At 37.7% G+C, this 21,348-nt stretch overlaps 2 protein-coding genes across 2 annotated transcripts; both read right to left on the reverse strand.

Annotated features, from left to right (window-relative positions):
* Positions 1 to 334: 334 nt before the first annotated feature.
* Positions 335 to 6,664, reverse strand: LOC134675805 (protein toll). Its single transcript, XM_063534105.1, has 4 exons — positions 6,393 to 6,664; positions 3,175 to 4,370; positions 2,543 to 2,882; positions 335 to 2,132 (listed from the first exon to the last, which is right to left on the reverse strand). The coding sequence occupies exons 2-4, from the start codon at positions 4,335 to 4,337 to the stop codon at positions 603 to 605; spliced, it is 3,033 nt and encodes a 1,010-aa protein (XP_063390175.1). The 5' UTR covers positions 4,338 to 4,370; positions 6,393 to 6,664; the 3' UTR covers positions 335 to 602.
* Positions 6,665 to 9,501: 2,837 nt separating this feature from the next.
* LOC134675813 (protein toll-like) lies at positions 9,502 to 19,652 on the reverse strand. Its single transcript, XM_063534114.1, has 9 exons — positions 19,179 to 19,652; positions 17,063 to 17,888; positions 16,509 to 16,681; positions 16,099 to 16,235; positions 15,311 to 15,469; positions 14,582 to 14,783; positions 13,946 to 14,172; positions 13,421 to 13,585; positions 9,502 to 13,084 (listed from the first exon to the last, which is right to left on the reverse strand). Exons 1-9 carry the CDS (start codon positions 19,396 to 19,398, stop codon positions 12,089 to 12,091), a joined length of 3,105 nt encoding a protein of 1,034 aa, XP_063390184.1. The 5' UTR covers positions 19,399 to 19,652; the 3' UTR covers positions 9,502 to 12,088.
* Between the last annotated feature and the right edge of the window lie 1,696 nt (positions 19,653 to 21,348).

Here is a 21,348-nt window from a genome sequence, read left to right on the forward strand (position 1 = left end):
CCCATGGGTCTTATCTAAATGGTACCTAGGTAACCCAAGACGTGAATATGCCCATATGACGAAGATGGCCGTTTTGACAGTCCTATTGATGTTTTTTGACTTGATATGGTAGTTACATTGATAGCACACGCAGTGGAACTGTTACTTATTTTAAACGTCAAACTTCTATGAAATTATGACGTATAAATAACACTTGCTCTGCGTGTGTTATCAAAATCGTTGCAGACTTTTCTTGGTCTAAATCTATTATATCTTTAACCTTTAACAGCGAAAGCGTGTAACTTGATAGGATAGGGTCTTTGAGAGGAGTTAACTTTAAAAATACACACGACAGTTAGATAAAAAAAAGAGATTACGTTTAATATCGTAGTAAAATAATGTGTACTTAACAAATTCTTGACTAGAATGTCTGATTTTCAGCTACACTTTCACCCGTTATCAGTGTTTACTTAAGAATTAAGAATGCCGATAAAGCATTTAATAGATTCATTTTTTTTTATTAACAATACCTACTATTACATCCATAATATCCTATCATTCTCCTCATCATCCTCGGTAGGTATAAACTTTTAATTTTTTTTTATTTACTCTAACACTAGTCACTATAATGCTGGTGGAGGCAAAAGCCGTGGTTGAAGACCACTTGATAACTTATCTTTAGGTTCCAGATGAACTGCCAGGGCAGCACGAATAGCATCTGCAGAGATAGTCCTGGATGCAGGTGGTAGAGCTTCTTTGTTATCCCCGAGAGGGCGATGCGGCAACGCGTACTGTAACTTCTGCCAAAACCACGGGTCGCCCCATTTTAGATAGGTGTTTGTACGAAGGTAGGTGCGCAAATCGTCTTCTTGCGCATTAGCATCGGGCGCTGGCAATTCTCCCAGCAATATAACTATAACACGAGCTCGGCCCTCTCTAAGCGCACGTGCATGTGCTGCCCGGAACTCCGCTCGAGCCCATTCAGAGGTCAAAAAACCAGGCGAAGCCACTACCAATGTGCGCCTGGCCTCCAGCACCGAACGTGACACATGCTCCGCAATAGACTCGCCCGGCGCCCAGTCTCGATAGTGTACGCAAAGCCGATAACCTCTTCTCTCCAGCTCTGGCACTAACTTATGCACCACTAATTCTTCATCCTTGTGTGAAAACGACAAAAACGCATCGTACTTGGCAGGCGCTTCTTTAGCCGATCGCGTGAGGCAGCCACACCAGCCACGAGCGAAAAGATACACTTTGATCTCGTTCTGGTACCGCAGCCATAGAATTGCCACAACGGTCGCTAGCACACCTAGCAGTGCCAATGTCCCACCAATTCCTGCCGCCCATGCTGCTTTAGTTCTGGCACATAATAAATTCGCGTCCGAGTTTAATTGCAAGAGACCACCGTGCGCGCATGTTGTGATATTATAATCTATTACGCGGTCTGCTGATTTATGTAGAGCTACTAGGTCCATAGAGTGTGCACAGTCACATGCAATAGGGTTGCGGGCTAGGCGTAGCTTGAAGCCTAATGGCGGTGGCACCTCTGTCAGTAGGTTATTGGTGAGATCAAGTAACTTTAGTTCGGGCGGAGCAGGTCCTGGAGGAGGCACCTTTAGATCAAGTCCAGAAAGTATGAGTTCGTGCACTGGCAACGATAGGTTGAGGGACACAGGCACGTGTCGCAGACGCAGAACAGTACGATTGAGCCCAAATCCAAATTCATACGGCGCAGGAACATTTATGGGCGGATCGATGCAATCAAGCTCCATTGCTCGGTGGGCAGGATGCAAGGTGCAGTTGCAGTTGTCCGGGCACTTGGGAGAAGGCAACTCACACGTAAGTTTATCTAGAGGCGCCGCACGTACTGTGGTGTTTGCTAGTGCGGGCGGTGAGACACAAATGGCAGCATCAAGCGTCAGCACTGGGAATATATGCTCGTAACTTGGACTGTTAATAAATTGCAATAGCGAGTACGTAAAGCAGTCGCAATTGAAAGGGTTCCCGTCGACTAACAGACGACCACTTCCTGCATTCATTTCATCATCATCTACGCGAGCCTCTAGCTCCCTTTGTAAGATCTGAATCGTCGCTATTTGATTATATCTGAAGTCGACTATCACGTCTTGACTAAGGAAGTTTATGTCAGGATTCTGAAAAAAAAACATCATACATTTTTACATAACCTGACATTTCAACAATATGCCGTACTAAGATTCTTTTTGTGCTTAAAAAATTAAATGTAGACTCACACAAATCAATGAATGGAATCATATCCACGTTCGATTTTGGGCCTTTTCCTTAATGGTGTAATTTAGTAATTACTCCGTCATCATTAAACATACTGTTTATTGTATTATAGCAAACATAAGTAGCAGAGATACCAATCGTTACTACTTAATACTATAACGCCTTTTCGTCTTTTACAAAATTTTAAAGTTTGGTCAAGTCGGGTTCCTCTGAATATATATCACATAGGTAATAAAGAAGTGAATATGTTTATGTACTTATGGCGGTGTCAATATTGTAATAGACAACAAAATGGTTATAAAATGATGCTCACCTCCAGAAACTCGATGCGGTTATTTGTTAAATTGAGCAGCTTTAGATTTAACATGGAGTTACGCCAGTCATAAAATACTTCTTGGATACTGTTGTGCCCGAGATCCAAGTGCTGCATCGCTATTAGCTCATACATGGGCGATGACCGTCCTTCCCCAAAGTCCATGTAGCCGTCTATTGGCGTTTCTATGTTGTCAGCAGATCGCAATGTTAGCTCGTTGTGAGCTAAATCCAAATATTGCAGCGAACGCGCACCTCGAAACGCGTTCGGTGACAGCAGGCGCAAGCGATTGTTGCGAGCCGACAGCGAACGCAACACGCCCAGATTCTCGAACATGGCTCTGCAAATGTTTAAAGTACCCGTCATTAAACAGATCATATTACGAGTATACATGAATAACTACCTTTTTAGTACCTGTTTATTATGAGTTAGATTTTCTAGGGGTTAGAATTGTGATATTTATGTTTTCATTTTTTAATCATATATTTATTTTGATGCTCGGCTATTCAAGCCCAAACAACTTAATCGTTGTATGTCATTTTATTACAATTTAAACATGCATATTTTTTTATACCAAAGCAGTTAGAATGATAAACGCAACTACTAATATGAAAATATCAGTAATGACTCACTCTGAAAATTCTTCAAGTTGGTTGTCGTCAAGGTTAAGTTCTTCCAGGTGCCATAGCGGCTGTAACAGTGCCGGCGTCAAAGATTTTAGGGCGTTATGGCTAAGATTAAGTGCACGCAACTCCACGGTATCGCGCAATAGCTCTGATGGTAGTGTTTCTAATGCGTTGTGTGACAAAGATAGCGAACGTAGCGAACGCGCGCCTGATAGAACATCACCAGGTAGTACTGACAACTTGCACCGCTCCAATTCTACCAGGCGTAACTTCGGCAGTGCCAATGAGCGTGAACCCACCTTCAGTGGTTTTCTTCCATCTAGCACTACTAATTCCTCAAGCGAGTTTAGATTATGTAATGCCGGCTCATCTATCATCAACTCTGTATCAACCAGTCGTAACACCCTCAGGTTTTCCGCTGCCGCTAACACTCCGTCACCCAATGAGTGCAAAGGATTAGAACTCAGATCTAAAGTATCTAACGCGGTTAGTCCTTCTAAAGTGCCAGTCTGTAATGCACGTAGTTCATTACCCCACAAATTTAGAGTGTGCAGCGACTTGAGTCCTCGAAAGATACTTGCATTAAGCTCTTTAATATCACTCGCTGATAGTTCTAGATATTCCAGTCCCGATACTCCCAATAGAGATTCAGAGGTTAGGTGCAAGCGCGCTTCACGCACTGTTAATTTTCGCAACGTTGGCAGAGCCGCTAAAGCGGCTGTTGGTAGATGTGTAAAACTTGAGCCCACTAGCGTGAGCGTAGATAGGTTTACCAACCCGTGGACATGTTCGAATGTGAGATCGTTAGCTGCGACGCCACGCAGAGTAAGCGAAGTGGCGGCGGGTGCGCCAAGTGTTTGAAATGTGCAAGCAAGTGACTCGTTAACAGGCAGCACACAATTTTTGAGCATAGCCCTCGTTGGTGGTGCTGACTTTGGCGATACTTTCGGTAATTCGGCGCATGTGAAGTTGCCCTTGCCATCACATTCGAGCGTGACATATTTACGAGCACGCCAATCGAGCTCTATCTCTGTGCCACTCGGAAGAAAGCATGTCAGCTCAATCTGTGCGCCACCTGACGCTTCGGAGGGACATGGTTCAGTGCTCTGACTCGCGGCTAGCGTCAGCAATACCGCCACACATACCACACTCGTCGTCAAATCCATCATCCCACATTTCTCATATTGCGTTTGTACGTAGCTCTGAAAAGAAAAAGACGTTTTAAGTACTTATGTATACTGAACATAAAACATTTTTGCAAAAAGAAACCAAAAGTCAACTACTAGGAATGAAATAAAAATCACTGGGAATGTTTCTTCTCAGTCGTTACCACTGGTATAAACTTGGTGGTAATTAGTGGGAATAATTCGTTATGTTTAAATAACTGATAACTTGAAACGTATACAACTCCAAATTGTTGACCTCGTTTAAACTCTATTGCCTCAGTAATAAGCTATCAATGTACCAAAAGCAAAGCAACTTAGATCAAATAATAGCGTTTCTTATAATGAGTGGTAATGTTTGAATTGTGAATTATTACTTTTATCGTTTTATGCCCGTCTAACCTAACATTAAATAATTAACGACAGGCTCAAAATTATTATTATTTAAATTATACCTTGTTTGCTTCCTCAACTAATCACGGCACCGTTTTTTTTAAACGTAAATTATACCATAGTACCAGTAAAATTACCTGTCCGCCGTAACTGTTCTAGAAATTTTCAAGTTATCAGTTAAATTTCAACTATTAATGGCTATTACAATACATATAGATGTAAGAAAAAGTAAAGTTGTACTGCTGCATCTACTTATATGCTTTTTCATTTGCTCTAACTTTGATTTCACGTTAAGATCCTAACTCCACGGTCTCTCAGGATGTGTCTCTGTGGTGTGACATTTCTTCATTAACCCTTTATAAGGCATAAGGGTATCAGGAATTATGCAAAATTGAACTCTATCACTTTGAAATAAAGTTCAAAATCAGATGGGAAATATATTCCCTCTGCCTTGTACAGGCTTAAGTATTCAATTGTCAGCAAGTTGGACTGCAAGGTAAGGCTTCTTTAAATATTTTGTCAGTTATCATTCCAAGCGGCAAAATATTGGCCATGAAAATTTTATTGTTTCTAAAGCAAAAAATGGTATAACAAAATATATTGGTCGTGCGTAATGAACAGCGGAATGTAGACTCATTAATTATAACTGCAAGCGTTTCGCTTTACTCTCTATCTACCACGTGTGCTATTAGTAAACATTAATTAATGCCTACTTAATCATGAAATCCTAATTATTTGGTGAGCCGTATTTAAGGAATTTCCCTATGACAGTTTTTTTTATAAATTTTATAAATACACTCATGGAAAAATTTAGAAGAACGCAAAAAAAATTGTTTACTTACTAAATTTGAAATTACTTTAGGTGCTGTATGTAATTAATCCAGTATTATAGGAACGCAAACAAAGGTTTAATAAGTTTAATAACCTTTGTTTGCGTTCCTCTAAATTTGTCCATGAGTGGTAAAAAAAAATTAGTTACCTATTCATGTTGTTTTTAGAATATTACAAGGTCAACAGTCAACACGGTATTTACACTATTTTGCAATACATTGTTTTTACACAAATGTATGCCCTTGACTATCATTGTCTCATCGATCGCCCATGCCTGAAAACAGTGCAAAACCGTAATTTGCTTCAAATGAAACATCGTTATTAGTGTCGTGTTCATAATGTGTTTTTTGTTCATTACAAGTACCACGATGCAGTTTTAGAAAGAGACGAATGCTCTATCTCTTAGTATTTACGGATCTATATTAATCGAGCCTTGTGATGGACGCCAGCGCCACTCACCGTGCGAATTTAAAAGGTCGTATCTCTTTACGTCTCTTTATGAAGTTACTGCTTTTTCGTTCCCGCAACAAAGAGCTATCGTCACTCGACCGTCGACCGGTTCTGCGAATCGTGCACACAAACAAGCAAACCGTCTGTCGAAATAAAATACCACGCGCTAGGTGGAGCCCACTTGGTGGGATAGCAACAAGACGATAGAAGTATAGACTGGTTCGGAGATTCCATGTAAAATTTTGTTTTGTAGAACGGACTTGACAGACGGAAAGGACTAATTTAATGTCCCTGATTATTTTGTTTATAATGTAAATAAACTCACGATAGTAAACCAACGCAATTAGATTGTTACGCGACTATTATTACGACAGAATGTAAACCCACCTTCAACGCTCCAATGCAGCAATCTTGTCATGCGAATATCGCAATCATCTGCTGTGCCGGAGATTGTGCCCCGGACCTCGTCACGCTCTCCTGCTCTCTTCTCACTAACAAATTCCTCAAGAGTCTTCAATCGCTAATCCAAACACAGAGCACGTATAAAGAGATCGTTACCAATTAAGATTCCACTCGCATACAAACAATGAGCAAAGTTTTTACTGTCGTAGATAACAGGGTGTTATCGCGGAGACGCGTCCAACGTGGGTCGACGCGAGAACGGTACTGGGTCTGCTGGTGAGGATTGAGAAAGAGGGGGCCGGGGGGATCACGGATACGCAGAGTTAGCAGTTGAACGTGGCGCCACCTGAACGCAAGCGCTGTCACATTTCGTAGTACCACATTCGGCCACCGGCAACAGATAGCTTGGTATTTGTGGTGGACTGGTGGTATGATACTGTATCTCGCCTTCAATAAGCATAAATACAGGTTGAACGTGCGTGTCAAGTTCACGATTAGGTATCTCGACTGCTCCGCCTCGAGGGAGAGAAAAAATTGGTATTTCATAAAATCACAGAATAAATAATAGTACTAGGTACAGAAGACTCACTCTCTAACAAAACGCGTCTGTCACGATCAGCACAGATATGGCCGCTAGGTGGCGACAGCGCCACGCGCGGCTATGGCAAACCCCAAAATTGGGGTCGAACGGATGTCGTTTTAGCTACCTGTAGCAAAGCGGCGAAATCGCGGAGTGAGCCACGCCTGATAAAATGTAACTAAGCTCCGCAGAAGTACCTTTAGGTAGTTATAGGTAAGTACCTAATTAAATAACTAGGTAAGTAAAATAATGAATATCTATTATAAAGAACACGATAATAATCCTCAAACTCACATCTGCGGAGTTATTTCAAATGCTAAAACCAAGAAATTTGGAATTCGTAATGCCCAACATAGACATTGGGCCAACGTAGGTCAATTTATATTGGGCGCAGTTAGAGGAATCAAGCGATGTTGCGGTGTTAGTCTGTTGCATAGCAGTGTCTCTTAAAAGATGGGCCAACGTTGGCCAAATGTATATTTTGGACATACAAATATCAGTAAGTACCGTAATTGGTTTATATTGAATGGTCTAATGTACGCACTTTAGTTATCATAGACGGTGCAGAGAAAAAAATTACTTAGGTACTTATTGTTTACTAAGGTCACTTGAGTACAATAAGACTTCATTTTTCATAAATTAATTTTATTAATAAAATTAGTCAGGTTTAACTGGCAAGTGGACAGAGGGCCATTTCCACATCCACATACAAACCTCTACTACATTCATGCCATTAGATTTATAAGTAATTCTGATTTTATCAGACCATGAGCAATATGTATTCAATATACATTATATATAACTATATATGTAATACAGTACTTATAAGTATCATTAGATTATTATTCTGAACCCTAAAAATGATCTCAATATCTTCCGAGAACCAGATTATGATAATTGTAAAAAAACCGGGCAAGTGCGAGTCGGACTCGCGCACGAAGGGTTCCGTACCATAATGCAAAAAAACAAAACAAAAAAAGCAAAAAAAAAACGGTCACCCATCCAAGTACTGACCACTCCCGACGTTGCTTAACTTTGGTCAAAAATCACGTTTGTTGTATGGGAGCCCCATTTAAATCTTTATTTTATTCTGTTTTTAGTATTTGTTGTTATAGCGGCAACAGAAATACATCATCTGTGAAAATTTCAACTGTCTAGCTATCACGGTTCGTGAGATACAGCCTGTGCCCTATCCCACAAAACTTTACAAGTGTACAATTCGACAAAATTGTTAAATTGTAAACAAAAAAATGTACCACAATAATTACAAATATGTATTCATTACAAGTCTGCAGTATACAAATATGTAATTTTCTCAAACATGCAATGAAATATTGATGTTATGTTCCTTATAATAGGCTGCGAAGTATGACGTTTCAGGTGCGGCTAGGACAAAAGGTATTTAAAGGTAATTAACATACAAAACTTGCAGGCCTAGGCCGGCAAAGTCCTCTTTTTTAATTTTCATTTCACAGATATTTGTGACACAGCATCGTGGCATTCATCCATTAAAAAAAAAACTAGAGGCAGTATTGGCTTTATGGTTCGTAATGACACTGCCACTACGCCTATAAAAAAAAAAAAAAACAATGTTTGCTATAATTTGCAGTTTTATTTGTAAAAAATCAACATGAACTTAATAAATAATACATTATTAATCAAATTTTATAATTTTATATTATAAATTTAACTACACAAATAAAAACATTTAAAATATTTCATCTAAATGTTAGCGGTAAAAAGGTCTACTCAAACACGCGTAGTTATTTTTTTTAAATGTTATGGAGGTAAAGTTGAAAAAATTTCATTCTGTTTTATTGGATTTATGGTGCGTTGTTGATTTTTTTACTTTAATATGAGTTCCGACGAAATAATGAAATTAATTGTAATCGTAGTTGTTGGAATTGGCAGCGTAAGCAGAACTGATTTTAAATAACTTGCTGCCTCTGCCGCCAAGTCAAAGACGAAGTATGTATATGGTTGCTTATGGCAATTTTATTATTTGAGAAACTAAGAAAAATGGCTTACAGTTTATTAGAAGCAGTTTTGTGGCATATTTTAAATGAATGTAACTACAAATTCGTCAACACTGTGGAAATTATACTTATTTACTCCATGCATAAAGCAACGATGTATGTGAAACATGATATCAACATGAAAGGCTATGTAAACTTATGTGACGAAAACGACAGTCAGACGGATACAAGGCGAAAAAATCAAAGATACATGAAAATATACGGGTACCTAGTAAAAATACACGACTCGTGTAAAACATACGCGTGATAATGATATAGGTACGTGTTGGTTATATTTTGGGTGTAGTTTACTTTTAGTTTTTTCTATAAATAAAACTTGGGTTTCGTGGATTTTTTATTTTATTTATTTCATTGCATGTTTGAGAAAAGCACTATACATAACTCGGCGGGAAATGGGGTTGCCCGCGCTCAGACCTATCCGGCCTCGCTTCGCTCGGCCGTCTATATGTCTTCGGCCGGCAACCCCTTTCGTCCCGGCCTCTGTAGTAATGTACTATTTTGCTAAAGCGTATCACAAAGAATAAAGGTATGTCACGACAGCTACATAATTGTAGAATTATTGATTTGTAAATATACGAGCGAAAAATTGTAATGTTACAACTACAAATATGTAATAATTTATTTTGCTTCTTTAATGTTGAAGGTAGTTTCACTTTATACGCAATACGCAAGAATTATATCAATTATATTTATATAGTGATCTTGATCTATCTACGAGCATTTACATACTAACTGACATTACAATGGATTTGCAAGCTAAACTGACCATTATATTATAAACCTCATAAATGAAAACAAAAACTTCAGTAAATTTAGTGATAAATTGATGCACACTATGTAAAACAAATGGAAGGAAAAAGCGCAAAATTTAAATGATTTAGGAATAATGGAGAAAGATTGGAAATACTTAAGGGACACTATGTGGCAAAATTGCAAAAGGCGTACGGAGATAAGCTCAATTTGAGTATATGCATTTTTTTGTCCAGTATATATGAGTATGTCGTAAATTAAATTAAAGCTAAGTAAAATTGGGATTATATATGTATGTAGGTATATATGAAATTCATGACACCTAGGATCACTATCACTGCTACTTGAACTAAATATTTCGTGGTAGGTATATATACAAAGGGTTGGAATCGCTAAAAATGATAAAGATACTACTGCAATTACTAGTATTCGTATAGTAGCAATTGTAGCAAGAGGGTGCGACACACGTTTAGAGAATTGTTAAATTGTAGGTCCAATTCTACATATATGTATAATTATTACTACAATTTAATGTAGCACAAAACAATTGTCAGCTACAAATTAGTACATTTTCCGGAAAAGATATGTAGCGTATGTAAAGTTTTGTGATACAACAAATTGTAGACTTGTGATACAATTTACATATTTGTAAGAATTTTCCACTACAAATTTGTTACTTGTGGTACGCACATTTGTATTATTACAAACTTGTAACTTGACACTTGTAAAATTGTAATTGTAAGTTTTGTGGGATAGGCCACTACGGACGGACGGACGGACGGACGGACAGACAGCGAAGTCTTAGTAATAGGGTCCCGTTTTACCCTTTGGGTACGGAACCCTAAAAAAACTGATGCACAAATTTTTTTATTCACTTTTTGAGCGAGACCAGAAGATAAATATGTATATTTCATAAATGTGTTAAACTTAGATGTAATGACCATTGTTATGATAAGGCACTTACTGCTTTTCTAACTTGTACATATTATTTTTCTAACATTATTTGATTAAGATGAAAAGGCGAAACACTTAAATTCATTATGTAGGTACTTACCTACTTATCAAATTTATAAACATGAATTATGATGTTATTAATTAGCTTTATTATATGTATGGTAAATATAATATACATATTTGTAACACTTTTTACTAAACGTTTTTACGTCGTTTATATACCTAGTTACAGCTGAAGATTCTGTTATTACATTTGCTGGTAACATTTGTTAATTATATCGCCGTATCGGTAATGTATGATAATAACATTAATAACGCTTTGGTTGGCGCGAGTTATTTATATATTCCTACCTACTCCGATAAAACAAATGGACTACATGACAAATACCCGAACTAATTTTATTACGCATTATATTTTAGTGCCCGGGTATTATCAATTAACTTTGAAACGTTGTACTTACCAATAAAATAAAAATAAAAACAACGAGGAAAGTTCTTAAAATCGTCTCAACGCTCGCTATCATTATCATTAAACCCACGAATCCCATGACGCTAATTTAGAAATTAACTATTGTTTCTACGACCAATTTACACACGGAGATAATGAGTGAGGAAAATCCTCATGAACTAATATGACAAAACCCCATAAATAAACATCTCACTTGACTAATCAATACAATTACCTACGTAATTAATTATTCGTGTAATGAACAAATTGAACAATGACCACTTAAATCAAATATGTATTTACATTTTTAATAAATTAGAGACTAAACTACTAAGCAAATAAGCTAGTATGTATAAAAATACCCAAGTAATTACCTACTTTAATTTTTGTTTGGCTTAAGTACAATAACTCTTGACGCTGAAAAATTGACGGGAGTATCGACACCATCGTAATTATGTCAGGCTGAACATGTTTAATTACATAATATTTAATTGCATACATATTTAAATTTTAAACTGAAGAAAGGACCGGTATGGTACCAAATATAAAGTTTTTGGGGCAAACGCTAATCCTTAAATCTTAAGTAGGTACATATTTAAGGGCTTGAAGATGGATACTTAGGGTTCATCCACATATTACGTCACAGCAACATTACAAGGGGCGGGAGGGGGTCATGCCAAGTGCGACAGTACGTATTTAAGACGTATCTTTTGCCCATGAAAAAGTGTTTGAGGGAGAGGGAGAGGGGGTCTAAAAAATCGAAATTTTGTGGGATGTTATTAATTCATTCATTAATGGTTGATCCCTTATAGAATCTTAAAATGTAACTAACTTCTTACTATCTATCTATATAAATAATAAATGCATTTTAAATTAGTAATTTACATACTTAAGTCACTGGAAAATATTTTTGCTAACAAGCGCTGGGTACAGCAGCTTGAAACACAGGCGCTGGTAATTCCCGCAGGATATTCGACGCAAGAGTTGATACATTAATACTACAGAAACTTGGTTTATCATTGATACCAAGTTGTGAGGGTTCTGTTACTACTGGGGTAACGGGCGAAGCTTGTCCTGACGACTCCTGCGAGCTATCATGAGATTGATATACGGGTGCGACTAGTACCAGCTTAGAAAGTGGTAGGTCATTATCCAAAGATAACCGCGATAACAACAAGGCAGGATCGGCAATTATTTCTCGGGAAGGTGTGACTGCTTTATCGTGTAATGATTGCCCTTTTACAGACGGTGGGACAACCCGTGGCTGGGGCATGACTCGCCGCAGCTTGTCCCAGAAGTAACGATCACTCCAGTCAAGATACGTGTTATGTTTAAGGTAAAGTTGAAGTTCCTCTGGTAATTTCTTAAGTGATTGTAATTCACATAGTACTACTATCACGCGAGCTGACCCGTGCTCCATAGCATGTGCATGCGCGGCATGGAACTCTTCTAGAGCCCACTTTGATTCAGCATAATTATCGGACACAAGCAGCAGAGTTCGCCGTGCGCTAATTACGGAGTCAGTAATCTGCTGAATTACTGATTGTCCTGGAAGCCAATCACGGCAGTGTTCTATGGTGGAGTGGCCGTATCTCTCAAGTTTTTCAATCAATTTTTTGAAAAACTCCAAATCTTTATGAGAATACGATATGAACACGTCGTGTGTTTTCATAGGATCATCAGCCCTATCTTTAACTTTCAGGACATATTTTAAGCATAAACCATGATTAAAGAGGAATTGATTAATGCGGGGCCGTAAACAAAGAAGAAATAGTGCTGCTAATGTCAAAATAAACAAAGCGCCTATGACTCCAAGCATTGTCGGAAGCATTTTGTCATTACTGCATAGTTTCCTCTTATCGACAACATAGTGACGGTCAACACACTGCGTCCTATTCCAATCGGTTATCTGCAAGAAAAAAAATTCAAATAAATGTACCTAACTACAAATGTAACGCAATGAAGGAAGCGAGAATAAATTCAAAGCTACTCTAGAAACTATATCTCAAGTCAAGTGTAGAAATAAATACACAGTTCACAAATAATTGGATAAAATTAAGAGGAACTTTAAGTTGGAGGCCAAGACTCATTTTGGGTCACCGCGCCAACTAAGTAAGTAAGTATATTAAGGAGGGGGATTTTTAATAAGCAAAAGCATTTGGGTCTGAATTACTACTAAAGCTTTACTACTAAAGTGTATTTCCCCTTTGAATTATCTTTGGTATGGGCTCAGCTTGAGAAATACCTTAGCACGTTGAAGCGTCGCGATCGCAAATTCGTCTTCGCACCTGCAGGCGAGCTGGTTGCCGGCGAGCGACACTTTGTAGCCGACATGTTCGCTCAGACTCAGGAGCGCCTTCGCTGCCGCCGATGTGATGCGCGCGATGCTGTTGTTTCGAAGGTCGAGGACCTGCGTTTATGTACATTTTTTTACATAGCATGAAATATAATGAAGACCAATGGATAATCATTGATTCACGTTAAATTAAAGTAAGGCCAACGAAACGAGATATTTACATAATGTAGTTAATATTAGAGATGCAACGGATAGTTGTTTGGCCGTATACCGGATACCGGATATTTGGCCTGACCATCGGCCGAATATTCCAAATCCATCCAGAAAATGTGGTAGGGAAGGCTGCCTAACTTTTCAGTCAATAAACAGATATCAAGTCAAGACTATTAGATAATTTCAAAATCCTTTAAATACATGGTACCTAAGGACTTGGGCGTTGGGTTGAGTGGTTACAGAGAATAATTTGTTACTAACACGCAAGGTTTCAGGTATGTCCTCTTTATCAATGTTTGTTATATTGTTATTAGGGGCATGCAGTTCTACGAGCTTGAGGCGCGGCACAGCAGCCAGTGTCCCGGGCGCAACATGCAACGCTACCGGGTAGCCAGGTGCGTCCGGCGGCCAGCTTGGAGCCGGTGGCAGCGCACCCGCACACCGCACCACCGTCGCGTTGTCGGGCTGCCGTTTCTCGCACGAACATACTGCACAAAAGAACATAGATTATTATTTGGATCTTTGGGAGGCGTGCGCGGAGCCGAAGCCAACAAGTAGAGGCCCTTTTGACACTTTAATGAAATGTAAGGAGGACACCGAGCGGATGCTGCCCTTGCCCGTGTCATAGGACGCTCGCAGAGGCAGCACCCTCCAGGGTGCAAGGACTATTGAGAGTTGATGGATCCAAAATGAACTAGGTTATTGGGTGAAAAACTGGACGCCTGGCTAATAAAACGGTATGCAATTTTATTTCCAGCAGACGGTGACTCGCCCTTACAATATGGGCCCCACAAAAAGCGACATCTAGGCTTAGTAAATTACTATTAAGTGGAAAACCCTATCATATCGTATTTAATGCATGTGGATACTGTAGCGAATGAAAGCTGGAATTATTACCTGAAGGACAGGGACCACTGTACGAACAAGTTAAGCTTTCACGGTAGTCGGTAAGTGGCACTGCTATCCCGGATGGCCTCGTGCATTTTACACGATTAGGCTCCTCTGGCGTAAATAGCGAGCAACCGCGCAGCAACTCGCGAAGCCAGTACGCATTGCAGTCACATGCTAACGAGTTCAGTATTAGGTTAACTTGTACGCGCTGAAAGTGTAAATTAAACATTAAAAGAAAAAAACCACCGGCTTCTTAGTGTTCTGATTGTCATAGGATACAGAACAGTACAGATGGTACAGAACCTAGTTTCACATAAGTATCATTATTTATGATGGTCGTTTATTTTTATTAACATAACATACCTAGAAACCTACCGTTACATACCTACGTAAAGTTAAAAACTTTTGGTGTTTCCTTGTAAAGAACTTTTATATGTATAGGCTATGGTATAATAATAATACTCCGCCTGGTACTCTCTTCCCGTCTTTTCTAGGTCACCTGACGTACGCAAGCCTACATCATCATGCGACAGCGCTATATGATAATATGCGATAGCGCTATATATAGCGGCCATGTTAGTGTGACGTAGGCCTGTGTCACTCTGGGAAGATAAGACCATGTTTTATTAGACTATGATATAGGCGCTACCTGACAAAGTCGTGTTAGGTAGGTATGTACAAAGATTCAGTAAACTCTTTTACTCAATTCTCAGTCTAAAAATATTTTTACTTTACCTTACGAGTTCCACCATTTTGAGATAAACTTTCATGCCGACATTGGTTGAAGTCGCTTTTGTTGATGAAAATTTTCAATGGGTTTTTGTTGTTGCCATTATTTTTCAAACTAAGCTTTACTGGCTTTTTCTCAGCACGTCTCATTTTCAAATTGCTGTACTGTAATGAAAATAAAGATTATTTTATAATTGACACCACCCAATCAGCCGGTAATCTGTAATTGCTAATTCTTATGTAATAATTTACGAAGGTAGGGACATAACACATAACCTAATAATAACGGATAATACCTATTTGAGTGCACACCAATATCATGTCATTTGAATCATCTACGAGTACATTCGTAAACACGTTTTTATTAACCTCAGTCAATCAAACTATTTGCAATACATATATTGATATTTATTAATACATTTTTAATTTATGATGTGTCAATAGATGCATGTGCGCAATTTTGTGTCGCATGAGGTGCGAGATATTTTAATGAGCTCAAGCTCCTCCTTCCTCCTTCGGCCACCTTACGACTACGTACTCGTAGTAGGTACTATGTTATATGTATACCTATTAATTATTTATTAATCACTACTGTTTTCTTTAAAAATAATGAAACCTGCCACTAACGTCTATTGTTGTGTTTTCTTTTTCCTCTGTGAACACTGAACACTGAACAGTTATTTATTCATTTTACCTACTTTATTTAATACGCGTTAATGAATAAAATAGCTAAATAATAAAATATTTATTCAAGGCTCATTAGCTTCTCTTATAACTACTTACTGTTTACTTACCCATAGAAATTGTATGTTATTCTTGTCCAGATATATTTCAGTGAGGTAGTCATTCTCGGTCCAATCGCTACAGATTCGCGTCGCATTAGTGTTGCGCAGTTCTAAGCGACGCAGATTCTTCGGCAACCCTGATTCAACTTTAGTAAAAACACAAATCAATCATTAGAATATTTTGTACTGATGAAATCTGACAGGGTCAACAAACCTTTGTAATTACAGATTTCTAAATTAGGAATCCTAGTGCAGTATACACTGTGGTGGGTATTATATTATTTGATACACTTGCCTCAGAAATAATTTGTAGTACCTAGTTTAGATTTGGCTCCACCGCGCCAACTTTTTGTCAAATTTAAATTGTATGACCTAGCAAATTCAAATTGTCGAAGTAATTTTTCTAATCGGTACTGTACCTTTATAATAATATTGGCCAGATCCACACAGCGAACCCAGAGGGTTGTTGTTGACCCTCAGAATCTTAAGCTCCTTCAGCGACTGTACGGCGCGCACCAGATCTGGTCCTTTCAATTGATTGTTTGAAAGGTCTAATTCATGTAAACTTGACTCTAGAGGAGCAAACACGTCACTGAAATATTATTAGGCGGAGTTCAGATTATAAAACAATATTATTGGTTACATATTTATAGTTATGATACTACTCTCTACCAGTCGCTTGCACCTAAAGGCTAGGGGGTGGAAAGGAAATTTAATTTGTAACTAAATGTAGGTCCCTCCCCCACCCTTGGCCATGGGCAATATGTGGAAACATGGGTAAGAAGTATAGCATAGAAGTATGTTTCTACTCCTCAAGATGACTAGTAATGCAAACGAAGTTTTAAGGACATACATTTAATTGAATTTAAACTGTTGTGAGATATACTAACATTGAATAATAAGTGAGTCTAAACCGTAAAATTATTCGACATACATTTACCTATTTATAATGATTTCATAGATATATACTTACTCTGGCAAAGATCCCAATGTTGTGTGCTTAAGGTAAATTCTAGTTATATTGGCACCTTTGAAGAAATCATGCGGCAGCTTTTCTAGTCCACAATTATTAATCATGAGATTTTGCAGATTCGAGTCTTTCAGCCATTTTGCATTATCAGGCATTGGTGCTAGCAAAATATCCGTCAATATCAAGGTAGTTAGTTTCGGAAAAGAGGCTAGAGGCGGTAGTACCACCGGTCTTTTCAGTAATTTAGTGTTTTTTTCCGCTAGTGTAAGATACTTCAAAGAGGGCAGCCGCTGCAGCCAGTGAGTTTGATTGTATTTTTTCGTTGTATTTACAGGCGGCAGCAGCAGATGAGTGTTAAACAGCAATAGTGCTTCAAGTGATTTTGGTAGAAGTGTTTTAAACTCCTCCTCAAGTTCTACGCCTTCTTTAAGCTCTAAATTTTTCAATTCTTTCAATTCATTTAGAAAATCCTTCTTAGGGCGTGTGGTTGGATTTTCGGATAAAGCAGTAATTGTAAGCTTATTTATTACAAGCCCTTTCAGATGGTAGCCTTCTAGGCGTGGTTCCGCAGGTAATGCAGACAATGTAAGTTCACAATCGTTACATGAAAATGTAATATTAAGTGCTTTTATTGCATCGTTGTACGAGACCTTTGGAACTAAACAACCGACAAATTCTAAGGTTTTTATGACTGTGGGCCTCGGCATTGCCGGCAAAGCAGGATCGTCGACCGCCAGCCCATGATCACCAGGACGGCAGTTGCAACATATTGACAATGCTTTCTTCTCCATATCCCATCCTACTTTTAATTGCTGGTTGGCTGGGGTACCTATGCAATAATAAAGACAAATTATCAAACGATTTATGATAATATGATATCAAGACACGCGGTAGCGTGTCCAGCAAAGTTCAAAGAAAAAGAAACTGGCGACGCAGCATCCGTTACTGCCTAAACTAACCTAAACACATGAAATTTGGCACATGTATTCAAGCTCCTTAGCTTGTACAAAATACAATTTTTTTTAAACGTAGCTCAAACAGCTATTGCTAAATTAACGTTTAGGCACCGGCATTTTTGTGACGGACATGACATATAGATCAAAAACCTAACCTTCCTGATGACCTAGAAACTTGATATTTGGCATCAACTTGACTTTTAGACCTATACAAAAAAAAACTGAAAACTGATTATGTAGTAATATTGAATTTACTGCCATCTTTCGACAGATCTTTAAAACTTTTAGAATGCTATTTGACTTTGATCCTTATTATTTCGTACATATGTGTTAAAGTTAAATATCAAAAAGTTTTGTAGTTTGGCGTTCTAAAAGTTTTAACCATCTGTCGAAAGATGGCAGTAAATTCACTGTGACTGGGTACATAATTTACATTGAAAATCCGCCTCAATTTAAAATTATGTTTGATTATATTAATAGACAAGTTAGGATGGCGCCATCCACCTGGAGGGCTTCGTAATTTTTTCTTTAGTAAACGAAAAACGATACTAGTATCATATTATTTATAATATGTGTGACATCAAAATATAAAATAATTTAATTTTTTCGTAAAAGTTACAATGGCATTAAACTTTCAAGCATTCGCAAAACAAAAAATCTACACTATCTAAAATAGGTACTGTGATTTTCTAGGATCTTCTGAGTCCTAAAAAATCTCAGTATTTTAGATTCTATAGAATTAGTAGACTACACAAAAACACCAAAAACGATAAAGTCACGTTTTTGTATAGTTAGGAGCCTCCGTACAGTTTTAACTTGTATATTTTCTTATTTTGACGACAATAGAAACTCGGTTAATAATGATAATAAAATATATGTCTGCCTACAATAATGGTTCTTGACATAGGTAAATAGACGGATAGCGTTTTCTTAGTAGGTACTATACACCTATTACAAATTCAATTGGCTCCAATTGTCACCCGTCTGGTACGCAACCCAAAAAAGGTATTTTAAAGGGAAAAAATACCTTTGGGATAGCCCAATAATGCAAGCTACAATACAATACTAGTACAATACAAGCTGTTGCAGCACATTTTAGTAGCCGACCGGGCTGTGGCCTATGTCAGTCCCGTTCGGTGAGAATACTTAACCCTCCTTCTTACCGTTCTGTCCTCTTGTGCCTGTGACATTGTAATAATATTTAGTCCCAGATTGAAATGCTTGTTCTTCGCAGTTGGCAGCAGGTTTGCACCTTGGGTATATCAGCACAGCTTCCGATTCAGACGTTGTTATCAAGCATACTAGCATCGCTACCAGGACTAGCAGCTTCCTCCATAAGTTTTTCATCGCTAGATCAAATACATATGCATATAAACATGTCATTGATCGAATCACATTTTGTATAGTGTCACATTATATGAATAGGTGTGTTAAATTCGGTGTATTCATAATTATAGTTGTATAGAAATATATAAAATTAAATTGCACATTTTCCTGTTAAAGTCGCGTTGAATATACTTTGTTTGCGGTTTCACTTATCAGAGCGGCAGCGACTAGCCCGTACGGACCTGGCCATAATACTGATTATAATGTACAATGTCACCAATCAGGTTAAGCCAGAGCGCATCGTACTAGTCAAAGGAATTTGTAACTTGTAGTCAGAGCAGCAAAGATCTAAATGTATGAAAAATATACATTAATTCGCACGTTACGAGGACAATGCTTTGAATAATTTCTCATATTTTTTCATAAATCCAAATTATTATTATAATAATAAATAGTAGATGCAGAAGGCGGTAATTTTGGACACGGCGCGTATAGTACGTCGATTCCCCACTCTGCGGCCCTGACCAGTCTGACCACCGGCAGCTTGGGCCCTGCCCCGCTGCCGGCGGCACCCTAGGTTAGGTTTTTTATAATGTGTTTATATGTATTTTTTGGTGCCCTGTTGATATTCCGAAAAAAATTACGCCGATTTTTGTTTCGCCGACAACGATTCGCCGACGGGATCTTTGGCAGAGTAACGATTGGCCGAATCTCATTACGCATAATAGTCGCTTGCGAGAGTAGTCAATGAGCAGAATATTGATACGCATATTTACTATTCGTAGAATAATCATTTAGTAACTGTCATAATTACCCGAGAAACCATTGGTCGAAACACAAGAGGTCGAATGTTCATTTGGCATTAATATTGACTGGAAAAACTTCTCTCTAATTTATTACTTTACTAAATTAACTTTCACGTACTCGTAGTATTCATTGAAATTGCTAAAAAAGCAGTTTAGGTTAGTTTAGAGCTGAACCATTAAGAAAACGAACCGTTGCTGAAAAAGTGGGTTAGGTTAGGTTAGAACTGCGACCCCCAAGAAAACGAACTGTTGCCAGAAAATTGGGTTAGGTTAGAACTACGACCCCGAAAAAAACGAACTTTTTCCAGAAAAGTTCGTTAGGTTCTAGGTTAGAACTGCGACCCCTAAAAAATGTATTCTTTCCAGAAAAGCAGATTGCGTTAATTGACGAATAACGACTCAATAAATAAAATTCGACTAAATGACTATTCTGGATCTTAAATTTTGGTAAAAACCGTATTTATAAGAAGTAACTTATCTACAGGTCCATGAATCTGTGAAATGAAATTACATGAACAAATTGTCCTTGAAACTAAACTAATATTTAAATTTTTTGGTAAACCATAACTAATCCGAAGTAAAATTATTTGAAAAGTAAATATTGTGTAAAGATTTTGCCATTTCAAATAACTTGAATTTTTTTCTGTGAAACAAAAATCTATAGAAAAATTGCCGGCAAAACAAAGCTAAACTATATAAATATAATAATTTTTATAAACCATAATTTACTTAAAAAAGGATAATATTTTATTTCATCCTTTTGGATATGGGTTTTCTTTATTTCTGCAAAAAGTTTTTGTTTCGAAAATAACGACTTATACCTAACTATATAAAACGTGAAACGTTATTCGACTAAATATTGCTTAAACGAAACGATTACTTTGCTAAATGGAAATCGTCCAATAATAGTTACTGCTAATTTACACAGAAGCAAACTGAACGGTATGTGAACCAAGAGTCTACGTAACGTTAGTCGACCAAAAGTTACACTGACAAATAAATGACTCTGCGAAACGATGTTCGGCGAATCGTTGTCGGCGAATCGATGATCTGCTAAAAGTTTTTCGGAGAATCATTAGGTACCCGTATTTTTTATTGTTTTGTATGTGTTTTTATATTTTACTTTTATATTCATATTATAATTAACCTAACTTAAGACGAAAGATGAATAAAGAAAATAATAGTAAAATATAAATTACCT

This window comes from Cydia fagiglandana, chromosome 2 (genome assembly GCF_963556715.1).
Source record: "Cydia fagiglandana chromosome 2, ilCydFagi1.1, whole genome shotgun sequence".
Lineage (NCBI taxonomy): Eukaryota > Metazoa > Arthropoda > Insecta > Lepidoptera > Tortricidae > Cydia > Cydia fagiglandana.